This window comes from Vicugna pacos, chromosome 2 (assembly GCF_048564905.1).
Source record: "Vicugna pacos chromosome 2, VicPac4, whole genome shotgun sequence".
Classification (NCBI taxonomy): Eukaryota; Metazoa; Chordata; class Mammalia; order Artiodactyla; family Camelidae; genus Vicugna; species Vicugna pacos.
In genome coordinates, this window is record NC_132988.1 from 22,330,949 (window position 1) to 22,344,721 (window position 13,773).

Genomic DNA, 13,773 nt, shown 5'->3' on the forward strand with positions numbered 1-13,773 from the left:
CGGACCCACAGTCTGGGACAGGCCTGTGCTTGTGGAAGGAATACTCAATACTTGTGAAGACTCAAGATCAGTGTTCCAGGTCTGCAGGTTCTGGTTCTTCCATTTACTGACCATGTGACCTGGGCTACCACACTAACGCACCAGGACTGCTTAGGCTCTTGTTTCCTGGATGAGAGGAGTAATGAATTTTTGTTTGTTGTTTGTGTTGCTGGTTTTATTTTGTTTGGGTGGCAGAGGGAGGGAAGAAGGGCCCCTGAAGATGCAGTTTGGGAATCTCACAGCTGGAAAGAAGAACATGAGTGGCTGAGCACCATGCGGTAGAGGGCGGGGGTACAGCGGGCCCGGGCTCCAGGGACTCCAGTGCAGGGCCGTGTCTCCAGGAAGGACAGAGATCAAACACAACTGTATGTTTTGAGAGGAGGCTGCAGTGTGACTGACTGCACCGACACTGAAGAGGGAGCAAAGCAAAAAGAGGAAAAATATTAAAATCCTGTTTGACTGCACTGTTTGTCACTTAGGATGGCTCAGAAGAGACAGATAAAATTCATGTTGTTCACAAAGCAGGCTAGTTGAATGCACTGTTGAAGGAATGCATCAGTAATGATGGACATGCCATTGCAAATAAAAGTAACATGTAAAGTGTGATAACTACTAAACATCCAGTTAAGGTAATCACTTTTATGTATACACCTGTATAATATTAATTTCCTTCACCCCAAATAACTGGAAATAATACCGGTGGGGGGGGGAATGAATATCTGGATTTTACAATGAAGAAATATTTTAAAAATCCAGTTTGCCTGGATTAAAAAAAAATGTGAGTAACTATGGATTTATTCACATTCATTTCTCCTGAGCTAAGTCTCATCATCAGGCCTCAGTATGACTATGTATGTCCTTACACACGTGCCCATTTCATTTGTGTACTCTCAGCGGCCAGTCTTTGTTCAGATAAATTACTTGAAACTTGAGTGAATCAAAAGGAAACTTTCTGCAGAATGTTCAGACTATACTTGGCTGTTGCCAGGTATGCCTGACAGAATGAACAGGAAAGAAAGAAAACGAAATCTTATGGTCACACACCTACTTTTCCCATCAGCCATTTCCCCCTAATGGTCTACACCATGGGGCTGTTACAGGGTTCCCCTCTGAGTACTTTCTCCCAGTAGTCACTTGGGCTGTGTGTGAGTAGTTCTCTGCCACTTTACCTCCTGTTCCTTAAGGACAGTCCTTAAAACTTGCCATCATTGACTGACTGACGCATAATTGTAGAATCGAGACCCAGTTCAACTCCCCACGTTTAAATTATCCCAGACATAGGAGACTCGATTCTATTTTTAAAGATGTTAGGAGATTACATGTCTTTGGTCGGTGTAACACACTCCCAATTCTCACCATCAACAATTCTCACTACCAGGATTTTTTTTTTACATATGTCAAAGTTTTCAAATGGCACAATTAATTAGAATTCCATCAAATAGCTGATCTGTTGATTAATAAATTCCAGCAGTCTTCTGTAAACGTCTCTCCTACCAGCAAAGAAGCCCATTTTCTTTCTCATTTTTCAGTTTTATTAGGTAGAATGGTTACAATTTGGCTGCACATATACAATATATTGCATGTAAATACATATACACAGTATACTGCGCATATTTTTAAATTTACATATATGTACTGTTGGTTGTTTCTAAGAACATTTAGAGCTTTAGCTTTTTAAACTTACATAGTTATCAAAGGAATAAAGCCAACCACAAAATAAGAATTAACTCAAAAAGATACTTACACCCGACTAGTAACAGCAACATTATTTATAATTACCAAAATATGGAAGCATAAGAAGCCCATTTTGGCCAGGTAGGCAGGAAGGATTAAGAGGTAAGGTCAAGGCTGTCTCATTCCAGGTTCAAGGTGAGCCCTGCCTCCAAGGATTTATTCCTTTTCCTTTGGAGGCACTCGGATTATTAGCTGAAAACCCAATTCTTGTTCCTTAGCCAGTCCCATCGAAAACAACTGGACCTGGTCTCAGGTTCCCCAGAGCCCTGCTGTATTACTGTCCCCTGTAGCCTCTCCACTCTCACTGTGGTCAGGCTAGGTTTGAGGACCACTGGGTTATTTTATGGAAATGTAACGTGTGCCACTCAGGATCCCGCAGGTCCACAAGCTGGGGACCTGCCCCATCCCCCTTCCCCAATGCTTCCCTTCAGATGTGGAATCGCTGCATTCTCTTCTCTTCCTGTCCTCCCAGGAGCAGCACCCGGTGGGGCTTCCGAGGACAGCGGGCCCCATGCAGTCCTCCGTACCCCCAGGCGCCGGCGGCATGGTCTCAGGAGCCAGTCCCGCGGGTCCCGGCTTCCTGGGCAGCCAGCCCCAGGCAGCCATCATGAAGCAGATGCTCATTGATCAGCGGGCCCAGCTGATGGAGCAGCAGAAGCAGCAGTTCCTGCGGGAGCAGAGGCAGCAGCAGCAGCAGCAGATTCTGGCCGAGCAGGTAACACGCGCCCATGGTGTGAGTCATTCGTTCAGCAAACATTTATCCCGCGCCTGGTGTCTGTGAGGGCACCTCAGTTCGTGTCCTTCATCAAGAAATTCACAAGCCAGCCTTTCTGAGATCTGCAGAAGAACCTGCAGAATTTAGACCCTTCAATTAGTTGGGCTTTTTCTTAGAACGAATTCGTTTGTTCTTAAAAGACAGGCTTCCACCATCCGTTTGAAGACCCATTCGCCAGAGACCCTTCTTCCATTCAAGGCTGGCTCTTTTCTTCTGGTTTCTGGTGCAGGGGTCTGTGTAATCAGCATGGGGGGCAGTGATGGGAGGGGGCTGGTTCACAGTCTTCACAAACTCTAATATTTCCAGCCTGGAGAAAAAAGAAAATAATTCAGAGAAGTTTGTTTCTTGGAGGAAAGTGTCAAAAGGAGGGATTGAGGAGAATTCTTACAGAATTGGTCATGAACAATGGAACGGGAACAATAGCAGAATAATAGGGCCCACAGAACTACCTGGAAACCTGAACTCAGGGTCACAGAAAGGGTGCAAACTTGAGAAAATTCCCAGCAGCTTTTAAAACAGTTCAGGAAATCTTTGAGTTAAAGGAAGGCCTAATACACAGAAAGCTTTACCCTAGACATCTTTGACCGCCCTTGACATATAATTCCTTCAGCTTTGAAAGAAAGCCTTCCCTGCCCGCTGCCCTAAGTTTCAGTGCGTTTTGTTTTTTCAAGATGCCCGTGCCTGATTTAGTGTTATCCCAGGAAAGGCCTGAGACCTTCCACAGGAGGTCCCTAGTTAGCTTCTGTGGGGGGTGGTCCATTGCATCACACCCTTCTATTATAGGAGATGTGAGGCTGTCATCTAAGGCTCAAGGCCCACAGTTACCCTTCTAGAATGTTCCTAGTAGGATCAGAATTTTGGAAATTTATTAAATATCCTCCACCATATCTATACAAGATACTGTGTAGGACACAAGGTGCATTGAGGTCCTTACTAACCAAGAGCAGCCATTCAAAGTAACACCAGTCGTCCCCCAAATAGAAAAATTGTACCATTGAGCACAGTTCACTTATGTTCCCTTTTTGCTTTTGTTCCTGAACAGCTGTGTAATTATCTCCCTTTTTACCGAGGTCAGTCAGCCGCCTGGCAGCTCTTGTGCAAACAAACCTCTATCCCTCTCACCCCGCATAAGGTATGTGACAAGGAGCCACGCTAATCTCTCTGAGGCAGTGATAAATGGAGCTGCTGCAGGGACGCTGGGCTTTGCAAATCCTCTCCTCAGCCAATCCCAGGCAATTTCAAGTGTGCCTGATACTGTGACCAAGACGCAGAGGGAATGGGGGGTAAGCAGGCCGAGTACGGCTGTACCAGCCCAGGGGTGTCCCCACGCCAGAGTGCCAACTGGTCTTGTCAAGAAAAAGGGGAAAAAAAGAAAGAAAGAAAAGGAAAATTACAGAGCTGCCCAGGAACAAAAACAAGAGAAAAAATAGAAATAAACACATGTGTTAAGAAGTGGTCAATGTGTGTTATTTTTGTAATGAACACTCTTAAGAGCCTGGCCCTTGTCTATGTTTTTAGAACCCTTGCAGATGAAAGGTGCTTAATGAATATTTAGCAGCTGCAGAAGGAGGTTAAGCGACGTGCCAGAGGTCACGCAGCTATTTGACCGCAGACCTAGAACTAAAACCCCTTTCTTTGCTCTTTCCACCATATTCTGATTTCCTCTCCCTTTTTCACATACAGCATGATAATGGTCATAATAGCCTTCCCAGTATATTGGCAACAGGGCTGGCCGTGCAGAATCCCCGTGACAGTAAGACGAAAAACTAAAACGCAAGCCTCCTGGCCCGCGGTATACATGGAACCCCTCACGGTCTCCACAAGGCAGTAAATGCTGTGTATCTGGCTTGTGGAGATGTGTTTTGCAGGCAGTATGGCTTCCTGGGAATAAAAGGAGACTTTTGTGTAGTTTCTGAGAATCCCATCTTCTTACACCCGAAGCATCTATTTTGGTCATTAAAAATTAGTTGCTTGTCCATTTGAGCTCAGTCCCCAGCATGAGGAAAGCATGCGGGCTGATGTTGGAAAATCAGAGTCAGAGCTGCCTCCTTCACTGCTCCTTCCTCATAAACCAGCAAGTCCACACAGCAGAAGAGCCATAGATGTTGATCAAGGATGCTCATAGCAGTGGTATCTGTGACAGCCTAAACCCGGAGGCACCCTTAAATAACTATCCCTGGTGCACAGGTAAATAAATCTTGGTGTGTTCATGTGAGGGACTAGTGCTCAACAGTGAGAATTAACAGACCACACTGCACGCATCACTGTGGATGAAGCTCTCATATACAATTAAACCAAAGAGCCAGACACAAAAGCCAGACTTGAATACACTGTGTAAACCCCCTTCTATAAAGTACAGAAGCAGACGTAACTCACCTGTTGTTAGCTTGGGATAGTGGTTCCAGCGGGTCGGATGAAAGTAATGACTGGAAAGGGGCATGAGGGCTCCTCACAGGGTTCTGTTTCTTAATCCAGGTGCTGGTTCCCAGGAGCGTGTTCACCTGTGAAAACCCATCACACTGTACGCGGATGCTATATGCTTTGCACTTACCTATATGAATGTTACCTTCAACTCAGAGTTGAGTTTTTGAAAACCGCCTTCCTCAGCATCTCCAGGATCTTTAATTGCACGCTGTCTCTCATCTCACCTTCCCGCCCTTCCCGCCCTCTGTCTTTCAGCAGTTGCAGCAACCACACTTACCCCGGCAGCACCTCCAGCAGCAGCGGAATCCGTACCCAGTGCAGCAGGTCAACCAGTTTCAAGGTGAGGCACACCCCTGCCGTTGTGTACCTTCCAACTGGGAAGCGTACGTGAATGTATAGCCAGCGACAATGCCACGTGGGCTGTGTTTGTGTCCCGGTAACATTAACAGTGTTTAAGAACGAAAGGCACCAACCAGTCAGAATGCCAGGCGATAACCTCTTGGTCACTGGGCCCCAGGGAGATGTTGGTGGGCCCACGGAGGGGTCGGGTGGCTGTGGGGGTGGGACTGGGACAGCTGTTCCTCACCAAAAGTACAGAAGTATTTCAGTAGTTCAATAACCGAAAAAGACATGCAGGTGTCTTTTCGCCCAATATCGCCTGGTTTGTGTCTTGTCATCTCGGTGCCAGTGGTGGGTGGGATTTGCCTGTCTCACAAGTTCCCCGTGTTGCTGGCCCAAGGGCCACACTTCGAGAACTGGTCCTTTATATTAGAAACTAACTGAAACCATTGAATCTGATAAACCTGGTTTAGTGTCCCTTGAGTTTTCTAGGTTTGTAACTCATGTATTATTTTTTAGAATACATGGACAGAGGAGTTGAATAACTCCTCTATGTTCTTAATGCTTGGGTCCAGTTTAAAGAAAAGTTCTGCTCTTTGATCTTTTCTGAAACCCCAAATCACAGGTAATTAACCTAAAAATGTAGCTACACTGAAGCTAAACAACCCGTGACATTTCAGAGTTCCTGAGCTGAATGGTAATTTTGTTTTACTCTCTTCAGTATTTTCACGTATTTTACTAACACCCAAGGTATCATAATGTTATGTACCTGGGAAAATAGCAAATTGATAGATAAGAAGTACTGTCCTTGGAGAGAAGTTCTGTTAGGAACCTATAGGTACTCTCACCACTACACTTTTCAAAGGTTTTAATGACTATCTTTTTCTTACTGAGTTTTGTGCCTCTGGGCAGTGTTACATGCCTATGGGGAAATGCTTGTTTTTCATAAATATAGACTTCTTGTGAGTGAAAATATAACACGGATCCTTTTAGGGAATAAATTGCATATTACCATTTTTATTTGAATATAGAAAATTTTCTTTGACACTGTGATGTTAACCAGCAGACAGGAAAATTAATTTGACCATGGTGTCTCACAGTAATACCTGTTTTAGACAAAAATTAAAAAAGAAGGAGAAAAAGTAGCCTGTTGTTTAACGTATGTAGTCATCAGGTAAAGACAAGTTAATTCTTTGAATGCATTTGAATTTTTTTCCTTTGTACATTTAAAATTCCTAAAATTATAAAGACTAGATTAGTAACAAGCTTTTTATTTTTCCTAGGTTGAAAATACGGTGCTGAATGCTGATATTAAAATGTCCTTTTTTTAAAATAAGAATTACATCTGGATAGCGTGGTCATTTACACTAAGTAAAAATAATGGTTGGCTTGGATTAATGTTTCAATACCTCTTAAAAGACACTGCAGCATTTTTGCCCTCTAAAGAAGAGAAACTATTTCTCATTCACAAAATTAGTCCAGACAGTATCCAATCCCTCAACATATTTATTTGAAAATTAACAACAAAAATGTCCAAAATATGAAAGTCCTTTCATCTGTTTCCAGCAGCCTATTTATGTAATTTGGTCTATCCAATCAATCTCTGAGTCAGCAATATTTTTCCCTTAAATTTTTTTATAAGCAACTCAATAACCCATTTACCACAGTTGATCAGATGGGCCATGCAGTCGATATAAATTAAGTCGTTAAGGTCACAAAACTTCATAACAAGATTACAAGTTGCAATATATACTACCATCCAGTGTTTAACCAGGAACTTTTGATTTTTTTTTAAATCCACTTAGATATGGTTAAGCTTAAAACAAAAAAAAACGGCAACGTTTCTAGGGATCTCCCCCAGATCTTTGAGGTTTCCACACAGTGACCATTTCATTTTTCAGTGCAGTGTGTTATTGATCTCAAGCCACAAAAACTTAAGTCATAATCAAAATTCCTGTAATTTTCTTTCTTAAAGAAAGAAAGAAAATATGGAGACATATTTGCTGCCCAGAAATCAATAACCCCATCAGGAAGACAAAAGCACACTTCAGTTTCCTGCCAAGGTGCCAGGCTTAACCGGGTTACACTATTCTCATCTGGTTTCTCATCCCAGTTCCAGGGAGGATCGAATTTGCTTAGAATATCAGTTGGTTCCTATGCTGTACCTTTTTTAAATGTCCAGGGAAAAAACTATTTTTCTCTTTTTTTCATGGATTTAATCATTAACAGGGACACAGAAAAACTCATTTTTGTATACCTCCTAGACCTTGACAACATTGACTGAGGTTCAAAGGGTGACATTTTTATCCTCTTGGCTAGTTTAGAAATTTCCTAGAAACATTTAAAAAAGGATTCACTCAAATGCCTAATTAGAGTTGAGTGACTTGGTTGAGTGACTGGCCAACTTTTAAGGCAGCATCATTAAAACCGCTTTAGTGGTCCCTGCTGATTTGAAGGAGTGGCCTTTGCTGGAGAAACACATAAAGTTCATTGCCAAGTAGCAAGTAGCAGGATGATTTCTTTTTCTGACTCAGGAAGCTGGCCAGTTTGCACTGACATGTTTTGATTCAGAGAATCTGGAGCATGTGAAAACCTACAGAGGGGATCCAAAAAAATGTCCCATCTGTCGAAACAGCTTCTTAGCCGAAGCAATGGCCTTTAACCTCTCAAATCCTACTCAAGTCTTAAGGGAAATTAATCTAATGGTCTTTATTGATAGTATTCTCTACTGAACCATGTTCCACTTCACAAATAGGATATGCAAAGTGACCAGCCGTTTCTTGCTAATTTAGCCCAGGAGGTGAATTTCCTCATACCTCCAAAAAAAAAAAAATGGTATCTTACTGGTTGAGGATAGTATCATATTAAGAAGAGTAAGAAACAATTTGCTTCTGAATGTGAACAAAAATAATATCAGGGTCTCTCAAGTGGAAAAGTCAACTGCAAAAGCATGTGTACTGTATGATCCCAATTTTTGTGTGTCTATTTATATATTAATATAAGTTAGCAGTGGTCACCTCTGGATAGTGGGAGTTAGGGTGACTTAATTTTCTTCTTTGTGCTTTTCAGTATTTTCAACTTTTTCACAATCAGCATGTTATAGTCAGAAAAATAATCATCATTATCAGAGTAGATCCTTTCAGATAAACGAATTTTATATTCCCAAAGGGAAGTAGTCCAGCAGCTTGTTACAGTGCATTGCTGATGGAGATTCGTGAGTAGGTGTGTCCTTTTCTCCCTGCAGGGTCTCCCCAGGATATAGCAGCCGTGAGAAGCCAGGCAGCTCTCCAGAGCATGCGAACTTCACGGTTGATGGCACAGAATGCAGGCATGATGGGAATGGGACCCTCCCAGAACCCAGGAACATTGGCCACAGCAGCAGCCCAGTCGGAGATGGGATTGGCCTCTTACAGCTCCACGCCTCCCAGCCAACCGGGAATGTACAGTATGAGCACAGGAATGACCCAAATGTTGCAGCACCCAAACCAAAGTGGCATGAGTCTCAGCCACAACCAAGCCCAGGGGCCGAGGCAGCCCACCTCGGGGCAAGGGGTCGGGATGGTGAGTGGATTTGGCCAGGGCATGCTGGTGAACTCAGCCATGACCCAGCAGCACCAGCAGATGAAGGGGCCAGTCGGCCAGGCCTTGCCCAGGCCCCAGGGCCCACCGAGGCTGCAGAGCATTATGGGAACGGTCCAGCAGGGAACACAGAGCTGGCAACAGAGGAGCTTACAGGGGATGCCCGGGAGGACTAGTGGAGAATTAGCATCATTCAACAACAGTGCCAGCTACCCACTGCAAGCCGGCCAGCCGAGGCTGACCAAGCAACACTTCCCACAGGGACTGAGCCAGGTCGTGGATGCCAACACTGGAGCGGTGAGAACCCTCAACCCGGCTGCCATGGGTCGGCAGATGATGCCACCGCTCCCAGGGCAGCAGGGCCCCAGCCAGGCCAGGCCGATGGTCATGTCTGGCCTAAGCCAGGGTGTGCCTGGCCTGCCCGCATTCAGCCAGCCCCCGGCACAGCAGCAGATGCCCAGCAGCAGCTTTGCGCCAAGCAGCCAGAGCCAAGCCTACGAGCGGAACCCCCCTCAGGACATGTCATACAATTACAGTGGGGACGCAGCAGGGGCTTCCTTCCCCGGCCTCTCAGACAGTGCAGATCTCGTGGACTCCATCATCAAAGGTGGGCCGGGGGATGAGTGGATGCAGGAGCTCGATGAATTGTTTGGAAACCCCTAGTCAAGAGGGGCCCGCAGGAGCCACAGCCTAGTGGTTAAAGCTTCAACCACAAAAAACAGGATGTTGACTCATCCTTGTTTTTTTTGTTTTTTTGACCCACGTAAACTGAGCAAAACTGCAGCCAGCTGACAGTGGAAGATCCAGGTACCAATCCACAGCCCCGATGGGCCTCATTTCACCTGACTTTCACACAGCAGTCAAGACGAGACACCCTGCGGACCCCCTGTGAGAGAGGGAGGCGCACCCGAGGCAGGTGGGAGAGACGATTCCGCAGCCCCTCTGCCGGGCCCTCCCTGTGATCACCCGGCCCAGTGTGAGCCGCTCCAGCCAAGACCGACTGCTGCCCAGCACAAGGTGGCCATCAGCCCCTCCTGGTCCAGAACCGGAGGCTGCAGCTTTGGAGACACGAAGGAAAGAGCCTCAGGCTGGGGGAAGTTTCATGAAGGCTTCTGGGTGGTTGCACAGGCCAAGAGCGCACGTCAGAAACGCTGAACTCTGGTTGCAAAGAGATGTCTGGCTTCAAGACATGCTACTGTGTTGGGAAGGGAGGCACCAAGAATAGTGAGATGTCACAGGAAGACAGCACAGGATTCTACAGGCCTGTCTTCTGCCCTCAACGACCCTCAGGAAGTTTAGAGACGTTGCCTCCCAAGGACAGCCAAGCGAGCTTGGAGAAGGGTCCTCGCAGCCCTGGGCGGGCGGCCTTCTGCTGGTGACCGTGGTGACCGTCACTCTGGGGAGTTGGGCTGGAGCCTGCGGGGGCCCAGTATGACCCGATACCTCTCGGCAACTCCCATCTGCTCTCGGCAGCCACAGGATGGGGTGTCCCCAGCTGGATGCTGTGTGTCCGCCAGCACGGCCTTTCTCCCCGTCCCTGCCGTTGCCCCTCCTTGCCTCCACCCCAGCCTGCCCTGGCATCTCCTTGCAGGCTATCCAAGAAGAAATGAAGCTTTTGTCTTTAGGGAGCCAGAGCAGAGGCAAAATAAATGCCAGAAGAACTTAGACAATGCCTGAAATATAAAAGCAACACTGGAGTTTTCTTTCTCTGCCTGGAACTGAGTGGGCTACTCCGCTTTTCAGTGATGGGTTTACAGGAGCCGCACCTGTTGCTTCTGGGACACCAAGGAGGGACTGGCCTGGATGTCGCCGGCTCTGGCTCCCTTTGGGAAAATCCCCGGGGTGATCCAAAATCGGCCCAGCCCTTCATCCCTACTTATCAGAAAGACTAATTGCAAACCCTGGAAGAAGATGAGGAACTGAAAAATCAATTGCTCACCTCACACCTTTTGATGATGAAGAGGAGGAAGGAGGGTTCCTTTCATATGGGCAAAGTAACCCACTCCTGAAGTTCTGTACAGTTGTTCTCTTTGTAATTCACCTGAATCATCCCTCACTGAAGCCTGTGGGAAGGGATCCACAACCTCCACTGTCATAAGGCTTGTCCCGTTCGTCCTCGCCTCCCCTCCCGCTGTCCCATTGGCATAACCGTTGTCCTCGTGAGTGAGAGTGGTGTGAGCTTTTCTCCTGCCACCCCTGCCCTCCGTGTCTGAAAGGCAGGCTCCCTCCTGGGCACCCACAGGTCGTCACTCGCCACACCAGAGCCCCAGCCCCACCACTGGAGCTGGACTGGCTGCGCTCAGGGAAGGTCAGGAAGGGGCTTTGAATGAAAAGCTGGGGCAGAGGAGGTAGATGGGCAGCAGGCAAGCCAACACTGCTCTTGACTTGCTTGCCAAGTACCAAGGTCATAGATCTACTCAGCAAAGGGCAGGACAGAGACCACAGGTGGCCAGGTGGGTGAGGGTCCAGGCAGGGGCTGTGCTCCCTCTGGGAAGAGGTGGTAGCAGGCTGACCGTGAACTCCCTGCGTGGGGAGGGCCACCACCAGGAAAACTCTTGAGTGGAAACAGATGAAAACCAAAACCAAAAAAAAAGGTAAACACGAATACACAGAGTATATAATTACCTTTTTCTGAAAGGTACGGGAAATATATAAGCAATGATGAGAAACTGGAGGTGGCTGATGGAGGTTGGGTTGAGGGGGCTCCATTATCTTTTAAAAGCGTCCTCCAAATGCTCAGTACTGGGACCAACTAAATCGAGAGGTAGATTTTAATATGGTTGTTTTGTTTTTGTTTTTACTACGGTGCTGATGTACATGTAATGTCTAAAAAAGTTATTTGTAAATAAGTTTTTACAATACTGCAGATATCACTGGGTCTACTATCTGTAAAAAATATACATATAAATATATATATATACTGTTTGTTTAAAATAGAGTATTTTTATTTCATTCCTTAACTCATCGTCCCAGCAGTGGTATTGCACTTCAGATGACATCTAATTACTAATTTGTACTGTATGACCTATGGCAAATTCCTCCATTTTATTCAGATTTTTCTAGTTTTCTGTTTTTACTTTGTACATGGAGCATTACTTACTTCCTTTTAAGAAATGTACAGAACTCTGAAATGTAGAAATGAAGTGATGTTGACATACCACTTTTAAAGAAAAAAAAACAAATAAAAGATCATTATCTGAACCAATCCAACGTTTAGTTTATTTTAGGTCTATCGCTGCTGCTCTAATCTTAATTAAGCAAATGTATTATGCCTGGGTTTTAATTGATTAACTGCAGTTCTTGTTTCAAAATTTTAATAGTATTTAAACATTTGTGTAACAGTAGAGATCTATCAGTCATCCCCAGCCTTTTTAATTCAACAACACAACTAAAACGTTCTCCATTTGCACTCCAGGGGATGTGGCAGAGGTAGGAGAGGAAAGTCAGCTTTAGACTGAAGTCCATCTGTAGACTCAGTACTGTGACAATTCAAATTCCACCTGGTTCATTCAGAGAATTTGGAAAACTGATAGTAAACTTCTTATTTAGAAAAGGAAGAAAACTCAAGGAGTATATTGGGGAAAGTAACAATGGGGCCTTGACACTGTCGGTACGCACGCACACACGCACACACATGCACGCACACCATGTGTGCCGCAATGTTGCCAGCCTAGCTGCACCTCTTTGGAGGACGGCCTAGTGCCAGGGCCTGGCGTAGCCAGCACCACCCACAGATCGCTGAACGGTGCGTAGCAGTTTACATCTCTCCAGATTGCTGTTAGTCAGTGACCTCCTGGTGCAGGAAAGAGAGAGCCCAGTTAACTTGCCTGGACAAACCCTGAGATAGGATTTCTGTTCTGAGCTCCCCTTCAGGATCAGGCAGAGGCTGGGAATTACCAGAAGGGGCCGCCTTGCTTGGCTTTTTGCTCTTTTGTAGGCAAGCAGGACCCTATGGGGGGCCTTCCCGGGACAGACCCCACCCCCATAACCTCTACTGTAGGTCCTCTCTGATAATAGTAACTCATGCATATTTCCCGAGTTTTTCAGATGCTAAAAACCACCACCAAATGGAAGCAATTAACTACTTGGTGCTCTTCAGCACATAGCCCACAGACCATTACCAGTTTAAGAACTGATACTGTTAACCGCCCTGTTGCCTCACCAGCAACCAATCAGAATTGTGCACGAGCTGATTGCAGACTCTGGGCCACCCCTCTCTCACGTGGCCTTTAAAATTGCTCAGCTGAAACCCTTTGAGGAGTTTGGGTTTTTAGCCATGAGCCACGTATTCTCCTTGCTCGGCCCTGCAGTAAACCTTTCTCTGCTCTGGTCTCCGACTTTTCGGTTTGTTTGGCGTCACTATGCATGGGACACATAAAACTTGCATACAGTAACAGTTTTGGAGAAGCCAGCGAGGAGGCCGTGCTCTGGCAGGTCAATCGCAGCCGGGGGCCCCTTCCCTAGGTCCTGCAGTTGCCACAGCTCACTTCGCTCCAGGGAACCAGGAAGGACTCTCCCCAACAGGCCAGCTTCCCCAGCACGAAGCTGTTTGGAGCCGAGACACATCGGAGCTGCAGTCCACGGTCGTTGGCGCCTGGGGGTGAGTGGCTCCAGCTTGCTCAGGCTGGGAATTCTCTCCACCCATCTGGGTTCATCCTGTTGCGGGAAGTGAGTCGCTCTGGGCTCATTGCGAGCCACTCTGGTTCTGTTTTGTTTTGGGAGCTGGGCCCTTCGGTTTGGAGGCCTCATCTGGGAGTGGAGGTGGACTTTTTAAACTACACCTCCTCTGATTTTCTGTGATCGTAGTTTATTTGTTGTTTGTGTTTTTGAGTGTGTTGTTTTGGGGTGAGCCACTGTGGCTAGGGCAGGTTGGGGAAATTCTA

The 13,773-nt window shown here is 46.2% G+C and overlaps 1 protein-coding gene across 12 annotated transcripts in view; it reads left to right on the plus strand.

The window, feature by feature from the left end:
- MAML3 (mastermind like transcriptional coactivator 3) overlaps positions 1-12,095 on the plus strand; it is a 562,009-nt gene extending 549,914 nt beyond the window's left edge. For 11 of the 12 annotated variants that reach the window (XM_072937352.1, XM_072976663.1, XM_072937350.1 and 8 more), the window contains 3 exons: positions 2,246-2,488; positions 5,228-5,312; positions 8,556-12,095. In XM_072937352.1, coding sequence (XP_072793453.1) covers positions 2,246-2,488; positions 5,228-5,312; positions 8,556-9,553 — 1,326 coding nt within the window. In that variant the 3' untranslated portion in view covers positions 9,554-12,095. The remainder of the gene's footprint in view (positions 1-2,245; positions 2,489-5,227; positions 5,313-8,555) is intronic. The other variant, XM_031692188.2, reaches the window with a different exon arrangement.
- Positions 12,096-13,773: the final 1,678 nt, after the last annotated feature.